At 38.1% G+C, this 18,114-nt stretch overlaps 1 protein-coding gene across 5 annotated transcripts in view; it reads left to right on the top strand.

Moving 5' to 3' along the window:
- Positions 1-18,114, top strand: part of KIAA1107 (KIAA1107 ortholog) — a 93,669-nt gene that overhangs the window by 57,923 nt on the left and 17,632 nt on the right. For 3 of the 5 annotated variants that reach the window (XM_027536529.1, XM_027536526.1, XM_027536530.1), the window contains 4 exons: positions 4,338-4,426; positions 4,863-4,965; positions 16,754-16,936; positions 17,587-17,724. In XM_027536529.1, coding sequence (XP_027392330.1) covers positions 4,338-4,426; positions 4,863-4,965; positions 16,754-16,936; positions 17,587-17,724 — 513 coding nt within the window. Of the gene's footprint in view, positions 1-4,337; positions 4,427-4,862; positions 4,966-16,753; positions 16,937-17,586; positions 17,725-18,114 lie in introns of those variants that run through there. The other 2 variants (XM_027536527.1, XM_027536531.1) reach the window with 2 other exon arrangements.

Raw genomic sequence — 18,114 nt, 5'->3', positions numbered from 1 at the left:
AAAAATACTTAGGAAATCAGCATTTCCATATAAGTAAAATTCTTAGAAAGCTAAAGTTATCACTTTAAGTCAGGGATCAGTAAACTTTTGCTGTAAAAGGCTAGATAATTAGTATTCTAGGGTTTATGGGCCATACAGCCTCTATCACAGCTACTCGGCTTTCTGTTGTAGACCAAGAGCAGATATGGACCGTCTGTAAATGGAACAGCATAGCAGTGTTCCAATAAAACTTTATTCACAAAAAGAGTGATGGACTAATTTTGGTGCACAAGCTGGTTTGCCAGCCATTGCATTTAAGCAGCAAATTATTTTGCAGTTTAATATTTTTTTATGGAATATTATGGAAATTATGGAATTTTATGGAAATCCAACATCTGTTGGATCATAGAAAAAGCAAGAGAGTTCCAGAAAAGCATCTACTTCTGCTTTATTGACTATGCCAAAGCTTTTGACTATGTGGATCATAACAAACTGTGGAAAATTCTTCAAGAGATGGGAATATCAGACCACCAGACCTGCCTCCTGAGAAATCTGTACACAGATAAAGAACCAACAGTTAGAACTGGACATGGAACAACAGTCTGGTTCCAAATCAGAAAGGAGTACGTCAAGGCTGTATATTGTCAAACTGCTTATTTAACTTATATGCAGAGTACATCATGTAAAATGCTGGGCTAGATGAAGTACAAGCTGTAATCAAGATTGCCAGGAGAAATATCAATAACCTCAGATATGCAGATGACACCACCCTTACGGCAAAAAGCAAAGAGGAACTGAGGAGCTTCTTGATGAAAGTGAAAGAGGAGAGTGAAAAAGCTGGCCTAAAATTCAACATTCAAAAAACTAAGATCATGGCATCTGGTCCCATCAGTTCATGGCAAATAGATGGGGAAACGATGGAAACAGTGACAGGCTTTATTTTTGGGGGCTCCAAAATCACTGCAGATGGTGACTACAGCCATGAAACTAAGAGACACTTGTGCCTTGGAAGAAAAGCCATGACCAACCTAGACAGCATATTAAAAAGCAGAGATATTACTTTGCCAACAAAGGTCCGTCTAGTCAAAGCTATGGTTTTTCCAGTAGTCATGTATGGGTGTGAGAGCTGGACCATAAACAAAGCTGAGCACCAAAGAATTGATGCTTTTGAACTGTGGTGTTGGAGAAGACTCTTGAGAGTCTCTTGGACTGCAAGGAGATAAAACCAGTCCATCCTAAAGGAAATCAGTCTTGAATACTCATTGGAAGGACTGATGCTGAATCTGAAGCTCCAGTACTTTGGCCACTGCACGTGAAGAACTGACTCATTCGAAAAGACCCTGATGCTGGGAAAGATTGAGGGCAGGAGGAGAAGGGGACGACAGAGGATGAGATGGTTGGACGGCATCACCAACTCAGTGGACATGAGTTTGAGCAAGCTCTGGGAGCTGGTGATGGACAGGAAAGCCTGTTGTGCTGCAGTCCTTGGGGTTGCAAAGAGTTGGAACTGAACTGATGGTGGAGGCATTTCTGAAGAAGCTTTTGCCCTTCTCTGAGGGCACAGTATCTTCAGAAGTACATATTTAGATACTATATATACAAATGGGCTGATTGCTGGTCTTTATTAAGTATATAAATTCAGATCACAACTAGTGAATGCGTACAAAAAGAAACTGAATTGTATTCACCCCAAAAGGGCAATAGATGTGCCTAGGAACATAGTCCAAAACCGGAAAATACATGGCACAGGCAGTATGTAGCACATATTAAGGCTTACCATTCAACCAGGACTTAAATTAAATCCCTTACAATTATACAATGGAAGTGCCAAATAGATGCAAGGGGTTAGATCTGATAGAGTATCTGAAGAACTATGGACGGAGGTTTGTGACATTGTACAGGAGGCAGTGATCAAGACCATCCCCAAGCAAAAGAAATGCAAAAAGGCAAAATGGTTGTCTGAGGAGGCCTTACAAATAGCTATGAAAAGAAGAGAAGCCAAAGGCAAAGAGAAAGGGAAAGATATACCCATTTGAATTCAGAGTTCCAAAGAATAGCAAGGAGAGATAAGAAAGCCTTCATCAGTGATCATTGTAAACAAATAGAGGAAAACAATAGGATGAGAAAGACTAGAGATCTCTTCAAGAAAATTAGAGATACCAAGCGAACATTTCATACAAAGCTGGGCACAATTAAGGACAGAAATGATACACAACCCAACAGAAGCAGAAGGTATTAAGGAGAGGTAGCAAGAATACACAGAAGAACTACACAAAAAAGACCTCCATGACCCAGATAACCACAATGGTGTCATCACTCACCTAGAGCCAGACATCCTGGAGTGCGAAGTCAAGTGGGCCTTAGGAAGCATCACTACGAACAAAGCTAGTAGAAATGATGGAATTCCAGTTGAGCTATTTCAAATCCTAAAAGATGATGCTGTGAAAGGGCTGCACTCAATATGCCAGCAAATTTGGAAACCCAGAAGTGGCCACAGGACTGGAAAAGGTCAATTTTCATTCTAATCACAAAGAAAGGCTATGCCAAAGAATGTTCAAACTCCACACAGTCACACGCATCTCACATGCTAGCAAAGGAATGCTCAAAATTCTCCAAGCCAGGCTTCAGCAGTCCATGAACTGTGAACTTCCAGATGTTCAAGCTGTATTTAGAAAAGGCAGAGGAACCAGAGGTCAAATTGTGAACATCTGTTGGATCACTGAAAAAGCAAGAGAGTTTCAGAAAAACATCTATTTCTGCTTTATTGACTATGCCAAAGCCTTTGACTTTGTGGATCACAACAAACTGTGGAAAATTCTTCAAGTGATGGGAATACCAGACCACCTGACCTGCCTCCTGAGAAATCTGTATGCAGGTCAAGAAACAACAGTTAGAACTGGACATGGGACAACAGACTGGTTCCAAATCAGGAAAGGAGTACATCAAAGGCTGTATATTGTCACCCTGCTTATTTAACTTCTATGCAGAGTTAAAATGCAAAATGCTGTGCTGGAAATAAAGCACAAGCTGGAATCAAGATTGCCAGGAGAAATATCAATAACCTCAGATATTCAGATGACACCACCCTTATGGCAGAAAGTGAGGAACTAAAAATCCTCTTGATGACAGTGAAAGAGGAGAGTGAAAAAGCTGGCCTAAAATTCAACATTCAAAAAACTAAGATCATGGCATCTGGTCCCATCAGTTCATGGCAAATAGATGGGGAAACAATGGAAACAGTGACAGACTTTATTTTGGGGGGCTCCAAAATCACTGCAGATATGACTGCAGCCATGAAATTAAAAGACACTTGCTCCTTGGAAGAAAAGTTATGACCAACCTAGACAGCATATTAAAAAGCAGAGACCTTACTTTGCCAACAAAGGTCCGTCTAGTCAAAGCTATGGTTTTTCCAGTAGTCATGTATGGATGTGAGAGTTGGAGTATAAAGAAAGCTGAGCACCAAAGAATTGATGCTTTTGAACTGTGGTGTTGGAGAAGACTCTTGAGAGTCCCCTGGACTGCAAGGAGATTCAACCAGTCCATCCTGAAGGAAATAAGTCCTGAATATTCATTGGAAGGACTGATGCTGAAGCTGAAGCTCTAATACTTTGGCCACCTGATGCAAAGAACTGACTCATTGGAAAAGACCCTTATGCTGGGAAGGATTGAAGGCTGAGGAGAAGGGTATGACAAAGAATGAGATGGTTGGATGCCGTCGCCAACTCAATGGACTTGTGTTTGAGCAAGCTCCAGGAATTGGTGATGGACAGGGAAGCCCTACATGCTGCAGTCCATGGGGTCACAAAGAGTTGGACACGACTGAGCAACTGAACTGAATTAAACTGACTGACTGAGGTTTAATACGAAGAACAGTGAGTTTTTCAATACTTGTGTCTACATTTTATTTATTTATTGTTTTAGTTCATTACTTCTGTATATGTACTTTTTAAAATATGTTCATATAATCATGATCTAATTAAATTCTGTCATTTTGCCTGAGGTCAGTGTAGGATCTCCCATTGCACATGTACTTACATTTCTACTTTAGGAAGCAGATTAGACCCTATGGTTGTGTTGCAGTGTGATGTGCTAGGAATTATTATACTACATTTAGTCTAGAAAATATTTATGCTAAAAGAAATTAGAATAAAAACTGTTCATTCTGGCAGCTAAAAGAACTCAAATGCTATTAAAACTAAAGGTTATCAGTGATACTTAATTTTAAAAGAATAAATACTTTTGTATTACATATATTTATTCTGTAGTTTAGGTATATAAATCAGATCATTTTTATGAACCACTTTTAGCCTTATAAGTTGATAAAGAGTAAATGTAGTGTTTTCTGTCAATTTTAGCCTGTTTCCAGAAGGTTGGCATCTATATTAGAATGCCTGATTATTGCTCATTCAGTTGGAGTGGAAAGTCTTTTTGCTGACTGCATGAAGTAAGTGATCTGAAATAGTACTGATACTATTGATTTAGAGGTTTTGTTCTTCCATTCTCCTAAGTTTCTGGGAAATTTTAGACTTGGCCTATTTTCTTAAGCACAATGTAAATAGCTTAATGCTCTACTAGTTACAACAATTGAGAAGAAGTATTGACTTAGATATTACTCAAGATGCTTGGGATCGACTTTTTTAGCTGAACCATGGTTACTTACATTAAAATCCATGCACATAACCCAAAGTGCGTTTAAAATATGTGTTTACAGAAAAGGAAACATACTTAAGTCCATTACAGCACTCACAAAATTAACTGTTAGGGTTAGTTAAAACATACATATTTAAAATTTATATCATTGAAAACCAAAATGTTATTGAATATATTATAATGAAAAATATTTTCATTTCTTTAACTTGAGATTCTTTTATTTTCAATAGGTGGATTGTAAAGCACTTTGCAAGGTTTTGGTCTGAAAGAAGCTTTGCAAATGTACCTCCTGAGATTCAGAAAAGTTGTTTTAATATGTTGATTCATTCTTTAGTAAGTATAACCTGAATACTTTGTGTTTGTCATCAAAAAGTTTACTCAATTTTATATAAGTACTTTCTCAGTGTTTTAAATACACAAGTAAAATTGTGTTACAAAAACAAGATGAAAGAGCCAATTCCAGATAACCCAGAACCAATTCTCAGAACCTGTCTTTAAGACTGTTCCTCCATACCAAATGGAGAATTCAATCAGAGAAGCATAATCACTAGAAAGTATATATTTGTTGATGAACAAAAGGGGCAAGGGGCATTGTCTCCGTAATATGTACCTCCACTTACTAAGGTAGTTTAGGGGACAACACTGAAACAGCGGCACCATTCTCCAAGAGGTGGCAGATTAATTACATGCCTTTCATCATGGCAAAGGCAGTGTTTCTGGTAAAACTGCTGTCCATGGACTTACTGCCTTTTTCACCACCGTACTATTCTACACAGCATCATTTCTGACTAAAAAACTCCACTGCAAATGAAGTGCAGCAGTGGGCCCGTGTTTACCAGTTTCACCTGTCCTAGCATCGCCCTGTCACCCTGAAGCAGCGGGCTTGAGAACATGGAGGAATGGCCTTTTGAAGACTTGGTTGCAGTGCAGCCAGGTGGCAGAGCCTTGTAGGACTGATGCAGTGTCCTCCAGGAGGTTGTATATGCTCTAAATCAGTTTTTGATTTATTGTGCTGTTTCTTGACATAACTAGGATCCACAAGTCCAGAAGTCAAGGTGTGGAAGTGAAAGTGGCTTCACGTGTAATTATTCTTCGTGATCCACTACCAAAATTTTTGCTTCCCGTCTCTGAAACTTTAGGATCTGCTGGTCTAGAGGTCTTAGTTCCAAAGAGATAAATGCTTCTACCTGAGGACACACATGATACCATTGAAGTGGAAGTTGGGACTGCCTCCTTATGGCCACCGTGTAAATCAACAGATAGAGAAGAGGAATTCTTGTTAGATTGAGCCTATTAGGGAAGAATTGGGTTGATACTATATAATGTGGGTAAGGAAGAGTACATCTGGAATGCAGTACTCCCCTGTCTTGTGATTAAATCAGTTAAAAACCCCAATTTAAATAGCACTTCAGGAATAAAAGTTTGGGCCACCTTACCAGATAAAAGAGTTATGAATAGCATAGGTACTTGTTGAGGGCAAAGGAAACATGGAATGATTGTGGGAAAAGGTAATTATAAATACTCGGTATGACCACGTGACCAGGTTCAGAAATGAGCATTGTAGTAGTTGTGATATAAACATATTGATTCCCACCTGTTTTTTTTTTTTGGCTGTGCTGGGTCTTCATTGCTACATGTGGGCTTCCTCTAGTTGTGGTGAGTGGGGCTGCTGTTTAGTTGTGGTGCATGGGCTCCTTATTGCAATGGCTTCTCTTGTTGCACAGCACGGGCTCTAAGTTCTTGGGCTCAGTGGTTGCTGCTCATGGGCTCTAGAGCACAGGTGCAGTGGTTGTGACACACAGGCTTAATTGCTGGGAAGCATGTGCAATCTTCCCAGACCAGGGATTGAATTCGTGTCCCCTGCATTGGCAGGAGGATTTTTAACCACCAGGGAAATCCTCATTTCCCCTTTTTATATGAATGTTTTTGTATATATTAACCAAGTATTTTTGTTTTCTACCACTGTCTCATTCCCCTACCATTTAATATAAGACATGTTAATAATAGTTAATTTTATATATCTTAGTATCTCAGGATACCAAGGGGGAGTTTGGATCAGTTTGAAGAACGTGAACATCACCCAAAGGCAAAACAAGAGACTTTGTTTCCTATTTTAGGGAAAGCGTTAGCATATTTGTTGTATAGTTGTATTTGTCAGGCTTTAGCATGACTTTCTGTCTCCATTTAGGAGTTAACTATGATTTAAAGAAATTGTATGGGTGCCTAATTAACAAGGGATGGACTGTGGTGTCTCTGCAGTATGTCAGCTTGGTTAGGATAAACTGTGCTTCCCAGAATTTCCTTCTTTGCACTGCTTCACTTTGCTCCCTATCCTTTTTGCTTTCTCTTACCCCTGGGCCAGGGACATGTTTAGCTCTGTGATGAAGGGTCCTAGCATCTCCTGAAGGACACTCATTGCATCCAGGTTGGAGGCAGTGAGACCTGAAATGAGCCCATCCATGTGGGTTATAGCATGTGCTCTTGGGTGTCAGCTTGTCCTTATCCCTCCATCATCCCTTCTCAACTGCTTTCCCTGTGGACTTCAAACTACATCATCATATACAAAGATTGCTCAGCCAGCTCCCATAATAGCATACGGTCAAATCCCTTTAATAATACTTTATATATATATATGTATGTGTATATATATATATATATATATACCAGAGAAGGCAATGGCACCCCACTCCAGTACTCTTGCCTGGAAAATCCCATGGACGGAGGAGCCTGGTGGGCTATACAGTCCATGGGGTCGCTAAGAGTCAGACACGACTGAGCGACTTCACTTTCACTTTTCACTTTCATGCATTGGAGAAGGAAAAGGCAACCCACTCCAGTGTTCTTGCCTGGAGAATCCCAGGGACAGGGGAGCCTGGTGGGCTGCCGTCCATGGGGTCTCACAGAGTCAGATATGACTGAAGCGACTTAGCAGCAGCAGCATATATATATACACACCTCTTAGTGGTTCTGTTTCTATGTTGAACCATGAACAGTATGTCATACTGGGTTATATAGAAGATGATATCTAAATCTATCTAAAGAAATAAGTTCAGGCCATCAGCTGATGAGATACCACTGTAAAAAGTAAATCTAAATCTGTTTTATGAAGGACTTTATAGTTTTGTTACTTAATGTTTTGCATCATTTGGTATAATTGTTCTGCAGTTTGTGGGTCTTCTGCTCAGCAGCTCTATGGTGGGGTTAATGGCAACCTCCTCCAAGAGTGCTTTTGCCATATGCTCTATGATCCAGGTCTGCTGCACCCAGAGCCCCTGCCCCTGAGGCAAGCCACTACTGACCCATATTGCCACAGAAGACATTCAGACACTCAAAGGCAGGTCTGGCTCAGTCTCTGTGGGGTCTCTGGGTCCTGGTACACACAAGGTTTTGTTTGAGCCCTCCTAGTATCTCTGGTGCGTATGGGGTTTGATTCTAAACGTGATTTCACCCCTCCTACCATCTTGCTGGAGCTTCTACTTTGCCCTTGGACGTGCTGTATCTTCTTTTGGTGGGATCCAACATTCTCCTGTCGATGATTGTTCAGCAGCTCGGTGTAATTTTGGAGCTCTCACAGAAGATGAGCGCATGTCCTCCTACTCTGCCATGTTGTTTTTAAAAAAACAAGAACTATTTTTGAGCTATTTCAAATCCTAAAAGATGATGCTGTGAAAGTGCTGCACTCAGTATGCCAGCAAATTTGGAAAACTCAGCAGTGGCCACAGAACTGGAAAAGGTCAGTTTTCATTCCAATCCCAAAGAAAGGCAATGCCAAAGAATGTTCAAACTACTGCACAGTTGCATTCATCTCACACGCTAGTAAAGTAATGCTCAAAATTCTGCAAGCCAGGCTTCACCAGTCCATGAACTATGAATTTCCAGATGTTCAAGCTGGATTTAGAAAAGACAGAGGAACCAGAGATCAAATTGCCAACATCCTTTGGATCATTGAAAAAGCAAGAGAGTTCCAGAAAAACATCTACTTCTGCTTTATTGGCTATGCCAAAGCTTTTGACTGTGTGGGTCACAACAAACTGGAAAATTCTTCAAGAGGTGAGAATACCAGACCACCTGACCTGCTTCCTGAGAAATCTGTGTGCAGGTCAAAAAGCAACTGGACACAAAAGCACAGACTGGTTCCAAATGGGGAAAGGAGTATGTCAAGGCTATATATTGTCACCCTGCTTATTTAACTTCTATGCAGAGTTAAAATGCAAAATGCTGGGCTGGAAATAAAACACAAGCTGGAATCAAGATTGCCGGGAGAAATATCAATAACCTCAGATATGCAGATGACACCACCCTTATGGCAGAAAATGAAGAAGAACTAAAGAGCCTCTTGATGAAAGTGAAAGAGGAGACTGAAAAATCTGGCTTACAGCTCAGCATTCATAAACCTAAGATCATGGCATCTGGTCCCATCACTTCATGGCAAATAGACGGTGAAACAATGGAAACAGTGACAGACTATTTTGGGGCTCCAAAATCACTGCAGATGGTGACTGCAGCCATGAAATTAAAAGACGCTTGCTCCTTGGAAGAAAAGCTATGACCTAGCTAGACAGAATATTAAAAAGCAGAGACATTACTTTGCCAACAAAGGTCCGTCTAGTCAAAGCTATGGTTTTTCCAGTAGTCATGTATGGATGTGAGAGTTGGACTATAAAGAAAGCTGAGCACCAGAGAATTGATGCTTTTGAACTGTGGTGTTGCAGAAGACTCTTAAGAGTCCCTTGGACAGCAAGGACATCCAACCAGTCCACCCTAAAGGAAATCAGTCCTGCATATTCATTGGAAGGACTGATGCTGAAGCTGAAGCTCCAATACTTGGCCACCTGATGCAAAGAACTGACTCACTTGAAAAGGCTCTGATGATGGGAAAGATTGAAGACAGGAGAACGGGACGATAGAGGATGAGATGGTTGGATGGCATCACCAACTCGATGGACATGAGTTTGACTTGAGCAAGCTCTAGGAGTTGGCGATGGACAGGGAAGCCTGTCATGCTGCAGTCCATGGGGCTGCAAAGAGTGTGACACAACTGAGCGACTGAATTGAACTGACTGATTTTGTATTAGTTTCTTTAGTCATTGAATAGTTAATCTCTATTCATGAAGGCAAATAAATGGCCCAGTTGTAATTCAGTTCAATAGAAGTAAAAATGTCATTTATTACTATTGCAACTATTATTATTATTTAGTGGATTTTTAAAGGACCTCTGTGGTTCAAAGTATACTTTTTATTTTTTGAAATCATGTATAACATAGGTACTATTACCTCCATTTTGTATATGAAAAAACGAATCAGAAAGGTTAATGCTTTATTCACATTCACAGTGTTGGTAAATGACAAAGCCAGGTATTAAAACCAATTGCTGCCATTCTAAAGGTAATATAATAGATGTTCAACATGGGCAAAGAAGCTTTTTTTGGAAGTGTGGGCCCTGACTTCAAGGAACTCACAAATCTCTGGAAGAATAGGCACTTAAATAATGATGCAAAGTACAAGTTAGACTATGATGAATATGAACATTAAGTTCCATGTGAGTCTTATTTACCTTTGTAGCGCCAGCCTTAGGGTAATGCCTAGAACATTGTAGGTACTTGGTATATATTGATAGGTAAATAAATGAATAAGTATAGTTTATAATTCAGGTATATACATGGAATTACAGAAGTAAAAAACAATTGATTCTGATTAGAAGGATAGAAGTAACATGAGATGAACCGGAAGACAGAAGACAGTTTCAAAATTAGAAAGTATGTTAGGGCATTCCTGACAGAATTTTAAAATGTGACCATGGCCCTGGAGACCAAGCAGTGCCACTATTGTGTTGTAACTAAAATAATGAGAGAAGATGAGTCTGGGGAGAGGCTAAGGCCAGATTGGGAGGGATCTTAACTGACTGTCTCAATAAGTTTTTTTTTTTAAACAAGTGTTAAGTATATTTGAAGAATAAGCTCTTCATACTGTGCCTCTCCCTCTCCTACAATATTTTATTTTGGTTTTATAGCTCTAATCAGTTTCTTGTAAGCTTTGTAAATCCTTGATTTTTCCTTTTAAGACATATAAAAATGACCATCAGAACAACCAAACATTCCATATGATTAAAAGCCTTTTGACATCACAGTGATTACAATGAAAATGTAAACTTTTGTCTTTCTTTGTGGGTATTCAAACCTTAATGTAATCTTCATATTTTATTATATAAATAAAATATATTTGCTTTTTTTTAATAAAATAGAATATTTTTAATTTTTTCAAATTAAAATTTAAAATATGTTATCCAAAAAAATGAAAGGTTAAGCGGTTTTCTTTTCTTTGGCTCTAATACAGTTCGATGGCAGGGACATTACTCCATCAGTAATGTGCCAAACACTGTCCTATACCAGTGGAGGTAAGAATGTGCTGCATTGGACTATTTACGGAGAATTTTTTTTTAATTTTAATATGAAGGACTTCTTCTTGGTCACTATGTTGCAGTTCGGTAAGAAACGGCTGCTCCCTCCTACCAAGTACAAACTATTGCTTTGGGGAAGAAGAGACAGCAGGGTAGAGAAGTGAGTAGAAGGAGAAAGGTGTGTGTTAGGGCTTCTGACTACTTGAGCTATTTCAAAGCATGATTAAATTTTCTGTTTCAAATGTTTTGTTTAAGCCCTTTTTAAAAAAAGCAAATTATGAATCATTCTTAAATATAGAAAAATTGAAACAAAAATAGTTACTGGGGTAAAACTGAAGGGGTGTATGTGTGTGTGTGTGTGTGTGTATATACATATATAAAATGCTGTTAGTCCTAAGACCAAAAGATAACTGAAGGCTATTTAATTGACACAGTATCAAAAGAGTTAAATAGTATGAGTCAGTGTTTATTCAGTATATGATGTTAGGACAACAACCAGGAATTTTGCTGCAAAAAAGCTGGATCTATATATCACATCCTGGTATGCCGGTATACATTCCAAATGGATCAAAGATTTGAAAGTAAAGAAAATGAGGCCATTAAAATACTACAGTAAGCCCTGGAAGAATTAGTTTATAACCTCATCAGGGCAGTGAGGATACAAAATTTAGAAGCTGTAAAATAATTTAGTTCCATAAAAATGCAAAATTTCTATATATTAAAAATTATCATCAGTTCAGTTCAGTTCATTTCAGTCGCTCAGTCATGTCCGACTCTTTGCAACCCCATGGACTGCAGCTCACCAGGCCTCCCTGTCCATCACTAACCCCCTGAGTTTACTCAAACTCATGTCCATTGAGTTGGTGATGCCATCCAACCATCTCATCCTCTACAAAATCAAAAGGCAAAAGACCGTTTATATCATACTCTTACTCTAATTTTTCTTTTACAGAGAGTTCCTACTGGTTGATTTTTTAAAAATAGCTAAATGTAGGATAAGATTAGGTAGTTCACAAAGCAAATACATTGCCTCTTATTTGATGAACAGTCCTCAACTTCATTTAAGAGAAATGGACATTAAAATTACAGTGTCTCGACTTCCCTGGTGGTCCAATGGCTATGACTCCATGCTCCCAATGCAGGGCACCCAGGTTCAATCACTGGTCAGGGAACTAGATCCCACATGCTGCAGCTGAGACCCAGTGCAACCAAATAAATACATTTTTAAAAAAATTACAGTGTTAGACCATATTCTATAAATGCATATCTATCTATCTATCAATTTAGTAGGGAGCAAAATAAAGGAAATTTGTACTATTTTAACAAGGATGTAGGAAAGAAGTACTCCATTCCTGGAAAGGGAATATATTGGTACAATTTTCGCTGTGTTTTTCAAACTTTTTTGACTGACCCAGAGCAAGTTCTTTTTATATTATAACCCAGTACACTCACACATGTAGAACTGAAACAAGTTTCCAAAATGAATACATACCATATTAAATATGATGTTCTGATATTTTATATTTTTCTCCTTTCTCTTTCTTGTTTTCTAATGCTGATTGTAAGCCACTAAATATATTTCTCTAGGTTGCTAGGGGAGAAAACTACAGTTTGGAAAACAGCACTGCGTTGAATATGTGCTAGCAATGTTTATATCCTTCTGGTGCCCCACCTCCTGTCCTCTTGACCCATGTGTGTTCAGCCATTGCTGCAGCGTGCAGCTGCACGCGGGTGTGACCTGACAACACTTTCCTCAGCCACATCACACATACTTCTCACTTCCTGTTCTGAGGCTTCACCGCTGCTCCACCCCGGGTACCCACAGTTATGCAAACCGTGAAAGGGAATATCCCAGGGCACAAACCTTGACCAACAGGAGACGGGAACCAGTAACTAAGTATATCCCTGATCTAGCCCTTTAGGTGAATAATTCAAATTGTATTCTCTGTAGCTCTTCAGGGGATACCAAGCAAGACTGATCCCCTGTTGCCCGCAACAACAATTGCTATATATTATTGCTTCTCAAACTGTATATACAAACACTTCAGGATCAGGAATTCCTTGGCGGTCCAGTGGTTAGGACTCCATGCTTCCACTGCAAGGGACACAGGATTCAATCCCTGGTTGGGGAGCTGAGATCCTACATGCAGCATGGCACAGCCAAAAAAAAAAAAAAAAACCACTTCAGAGTCTTGGTCAAATGTAGATTCTAAATCAGTAAGTCAGGGGTGGAGCCTGAGATTCTGCATTTCTAACAAGCTTCAGGTGATGGGTATTGCGGATCACACTTTTGTTAGCAATCAGCTAGGAAACATATCCTTCCATTGACTTTCTCTCCTTCCCTATTTCACTCTCTTGGGATCACTGGCATCCAAGCCTATTCCTTAGGCTCAGTTATTAGGCAGTTCCTAGATAAGACTAGTATTGATCCAGCAATATTGACCCAGCATATTAATTTTATCCCATAGATATATTTACATTCATGTGAAATAATGTTATCTACATGGTTCTTCATTACAACATTGTAATAGCAAAAACTGGAAACAACATAAATATCTACAAGTAGAGGTCTGGTTGTATCTTATGTCCATATTAGGGACTGTTCTGTAGATGTTGAAATAATAATAAGGCTCTTTATATTCTGATAACAAAAATATTTAAGGTGTACGCTCAGTATAAAAGCAAAGTACAGAGTACTGTGCATATTAATGCCTCCATTTGAGGAAAATGAGGGAAAAATTACCTTTTTTATTTGTTATACATAAGATAACTCGGGAAAAATACAGAAAATAAGTAATATTGATTGGGACAAGGGAAAATAGGTGGCTCGGGACAGGAGTGGGAGACTTCTTAGTAATGCCTTTTATATATTGTTGAAATTTGAACCATGTAACTATTGAATTTAAAATTTTATGTTTGATCTAGCAGTATATTACATTTCCTTCCTTCTTTGAACCTCAAGCTACTCTTAACATTTAATATTATTATATATTCAGATCAGTATGGAATAAGATGACATACCATCTGTTAGCATTTATGTCCATATTTTAGTTTTCCAATAAATTTCAAGCTAAATTATGACAACTATACATCTATATTTTTTAAAAAGATTACTGTCAGAGCACATAACATTATGAATATAGTAAGCATTTAATAGATACCTGCCAAGTTTATTTGATTATACTTGTCTCTAATACTAGAACAGTCCCTATAATAGAACAAATTTGGTTTATTGCCTAAAACTTTTAGTAATTGCACAATTACTCAGGAAGTCATCAGTGGAGGAAAGGATAACAGTAAATTATAATAAATATGTAAATTTTTTAAAGACTTGAATTATAGCATATTACAATTTTTTTACTCTAAATAAAGCAGGGGAAGTATATAATATGTTTTGAAAGAATTCTTAGTAAATGGGTGAAATTTTTAAAGTTTTGATGTTCAAAGTTTAAACTTAATTTAGCTTAAGAATTCACTTACAGACTCTAAGTCTCTGATGTGCTTAGAGATCAATAAACATTTGAGTGTCTGCTATGACCCTGTTCTATACTAGGCCCTGTGGATACAATGATGTGTAAAAGGAATCTGGTGTAGGTGTAGAGATCAGGGAAAATTTCCAGGTTTTCTAGTTATTTATTGCTGTGTAGCAAATCACCCCAAAACTAAGTGGCTTTAAACTATTGATAAAATTTATTCTCCTCTTGAGAAACCTGTTATTTATGTCAGGAAGCAACAGTTAGAACTGGACATAGAACAATAGACTGGTTCCAAATAGGAAAAGGAGTACGTCAAGGCTGAGTATTGTCACCCTGCTTATTTAACTTATATGCAGAGTACATCATGAGAAATGCTGGGCTGGAGGAAGCACAAGCTGGAATCAAGATTGCCAGGAGAAATATCAATAACCTCAGATATAAAGAAGACATACCCTTATGACAGAAAGCGAAGAGGAATTAAAAAGCCTCTTGATGAAAGTGAAAAAGGAGAGTGAAAAAGTTGGCTTAAAGCTCAACATTCAGAAAATGAAGATCATGGCATCTGGTCCCATCACTTCATGGCAAATAGATGGGGAAACAGTGGAAACAGTGGCAGACTTTATTTTTGGGGGCTCCAAAATCACTGCAGATGGTGATTGCAGCCATGAAATTAAAAGACGCTTACTCCTTGGAAGGAAAGTTATGACCAACCTAGACAGCATATTAAAAAGCAGAGACATTACTTTCTCAACAGAGGTCCATCTAGTCAAGGCTATGGTTTTTCCAATGGTCATGTATGGATGTGAGAGTTGGACTGTGAAGAAAGCTGAGCGCCAAAGAATTGATGCTTTTGAACTGTGGTGTTGGAGAAGACTCTTGAGAGTCCCTTGGACTGCAAGGAGATCCAACCAGTCCATCCTAAAGGAGACCAGTCCTGGGTGTTCATTGGAAGGACTGATGTTGAAGCTGAGACTCCAGTACTTTGGCCACCTGATGCGAAGAGCTGACTCATTTGAGAAGACCCTGATGCTGGGAGGGATTGGGGGCAGGAGGAGAAGGGGACGACAGAGGATGAGATGGCTGAATGGCATCACCAACTCGATGGACATGAGTTTGGGTAACTCCGGGGGTTGGTGATGGACAGGGAGGCCTGACGTGCTGTGGTTCATGGGGCCGCAAAGAGTCGGACACAACTGAGCAACTGAACTGAACTGAACTGAATTCTCTTGTGAGTCGACTGGGTGATTTTTTTGCATATCTTGCCTGAGCTCAGTCCTGAGTCTGCTTTCAGCTGATGGCCAAGTTGGAGGCTGGGCCTCCTGCACCCTTGGGCTTTCTTACCAGGCTTCTTTTTGGCTTTGTGGTCCCAGAACCAAGAAGGTAAAGATACAGGCTACAAGGGTATTTGAGATCTAGGCTCTGAAACTTGCACAATATCTTTGTTTGTGCCAGCAAGTGAACTAGCTAGTTTAGAATCAAGGGATGAGGAGTCAAGTCCACCTCTTGAAGAGCTGAGCTACAAAGAATTTGTGGCTATGTTTTTCAGTCTACTACAATTGATCAGATAACTATTTATTCAGTAAATAGGTATGTTCTATTTAAGGATTGTTTAAGAATTAAAAATGAAATGAATAAAATACAGTAATTTATAAGTTGCCATTTTTTCGTTTTCCTTGGAGCACATGGTATTTGTGAATTGTCATTCCATTTTTTTCATAGAGATAAATATTCATAATATTCTTTCCTATGGTGTAAAAATGAATCATTATTAAATAAATAAAATATAAAAAGAGTCTTAGGAAGAAGCAAGTCACTTGGATTTGGAAGTAATTTTTACCCTTTCTAAATTTGTAATAAAGAACATGTATTTTATAGTCAGAAAAGAAATAATACTGTGTCAGTGTATCTCCATGCAGCTATGAATATCTGTAAGCACAGAAATTAATTCAGTAGTGAAAAATCTCAGGGAAGTCAGGCTTTTCTTTGTAGTTATTTTGTAACTTTGCTCTCATGTTTCTTTTAACTTTGCTTTAAAGGTGATTTGTTTCCAGCTCAAAGTTTGCCCTTTTAGGATAATTTTGAATGAATGAATAAATATGTAAAGCTAATGACAAAGATATTAGCTATCTGGAATTTTGGTTTTTTTGCAGGAAGCATCACAAGAAAATGAAAGTATTTAATTTGCTTGAAAAGTTTTTTTTATGAGCAGTAATCTAACTTTTTCCCCCAATATTTTCAAAATTATAAGAATGATAAGAATGCTGCTTTTCTTCTGATGGAAAGTGACAGGCTAATCGTCAGTTTACCCAGAGTGAAGTGGACAGAGTCAGCATTGATCATGGCATCTCAGCTCCAAGAAGAATGCATTGCATTTATTATAGAAAATTTCTCCAAGATCATTCAAAGTGAAAATTTTGCTCTTCTCTTACAGGTACTATGTCTAAAATTATATCCTATATTTAGTCCCATCTTTGTGTTTTGATTATAATTATGTAAGAGTTTTCAAATGCAGGCTCCCTTTGATTAAATTAGTATGACTTAAGTAAATTCCATACCAGATGGCATGTTTGCCTAGGATTTAGGGCAGTGATGGACAGGATTTTGGGCTCGTACATAAGATAATGAAGGGAGGAAGGGACAGGTTGGAGTGCCCTGGCAAGGCACAGTGTAACTATAGCCAACTCCAGTCCTCAGTCAGCTAAGCCGTACTTTAGAAATTGAAGTCATAAAGATGTTTTGAGCAGTAATACAATTATGGTCCATGAAAAATTCTCTTACTGGGACCCACATTCTCTAAATTTAGTTACTAAAGGACTTTTATTACTTATTTCTAGGCTCTGTCTTAGTACTGTTTTGGCTCTTAAGAAGTGTGTGTGTGTGTGCACACGCAGATATTTTTAACAGAGGAAAGGGTTTAGTATAATATTTATTATTATAATTATAATAATTATATTATTATTAACAGAAGAAATAAGTTTTCTGATTGAATTCATACAACCAGTTATGAATGGCCAGATGCATGCCAGACTTCCACATTTCTTACACATATTCCTATTATATGTCAATTTCTGTGTTTTATAGTCACAAGCAATGAGTAGCACATCTGATCTGTTGGACAAAATTTTTAAAGCTGTTGAAGAAAACATTACCACTGAGAATAGTTGCTCGCTTCTTATGGCTCTGGACACATTACTGAACTCTGACAGTACAAAAGAAATGGTATTAAATATCATAAAAATTAATTAAAATGATGAAATATTTAAAGTATTATAAGATTTTTAAATATATACATATTTTAAATGTTGCATGATTCATTAAAACTAAGTGTTTGATACCTGGGGGTTGGTTATAGTCTGAAGTTTTATGTATATTTGGGATTTCTTGTCATGCATAATTTTAAAAATTTCATTTACCTCTAAATGGACTTACTATAATTATAGAAGTTTAGAAATTTAGAAGTTTGGCTGGCTAATTCTAAGCATAGTTTGGTAGCAATATTAATTGGTACAGCATAACTTTAGTATTTCTCCCCAGTCTCTCCATTAAATTTCCTAAATATAAAACTTAAAGAATTTTAAAGGATGTTTTAGAGTTTTAATCATCAGTATC

This window comes from Bos indicus x Bos taurus, chromosome 3 (genome assembly GCF_003369695.1).
Source record: "Bos indicus x Bos taurus breed Angus x Brahman F1 hybrid chromosome 3, Bos_hybrid_MaternalHap_v2.0, whole genome shotgun sequence".
In the NCBI taxonomy this organism is placed as follows: Eukaryota; Metazoa; Chordata; class Mammalia; order Artiodactyla; family Bovidae; genus Bos; species Bos indicus x Bos taurus.
This window is presented reverse-complemented; position numbering and strand designations above follow the sequence as displayed.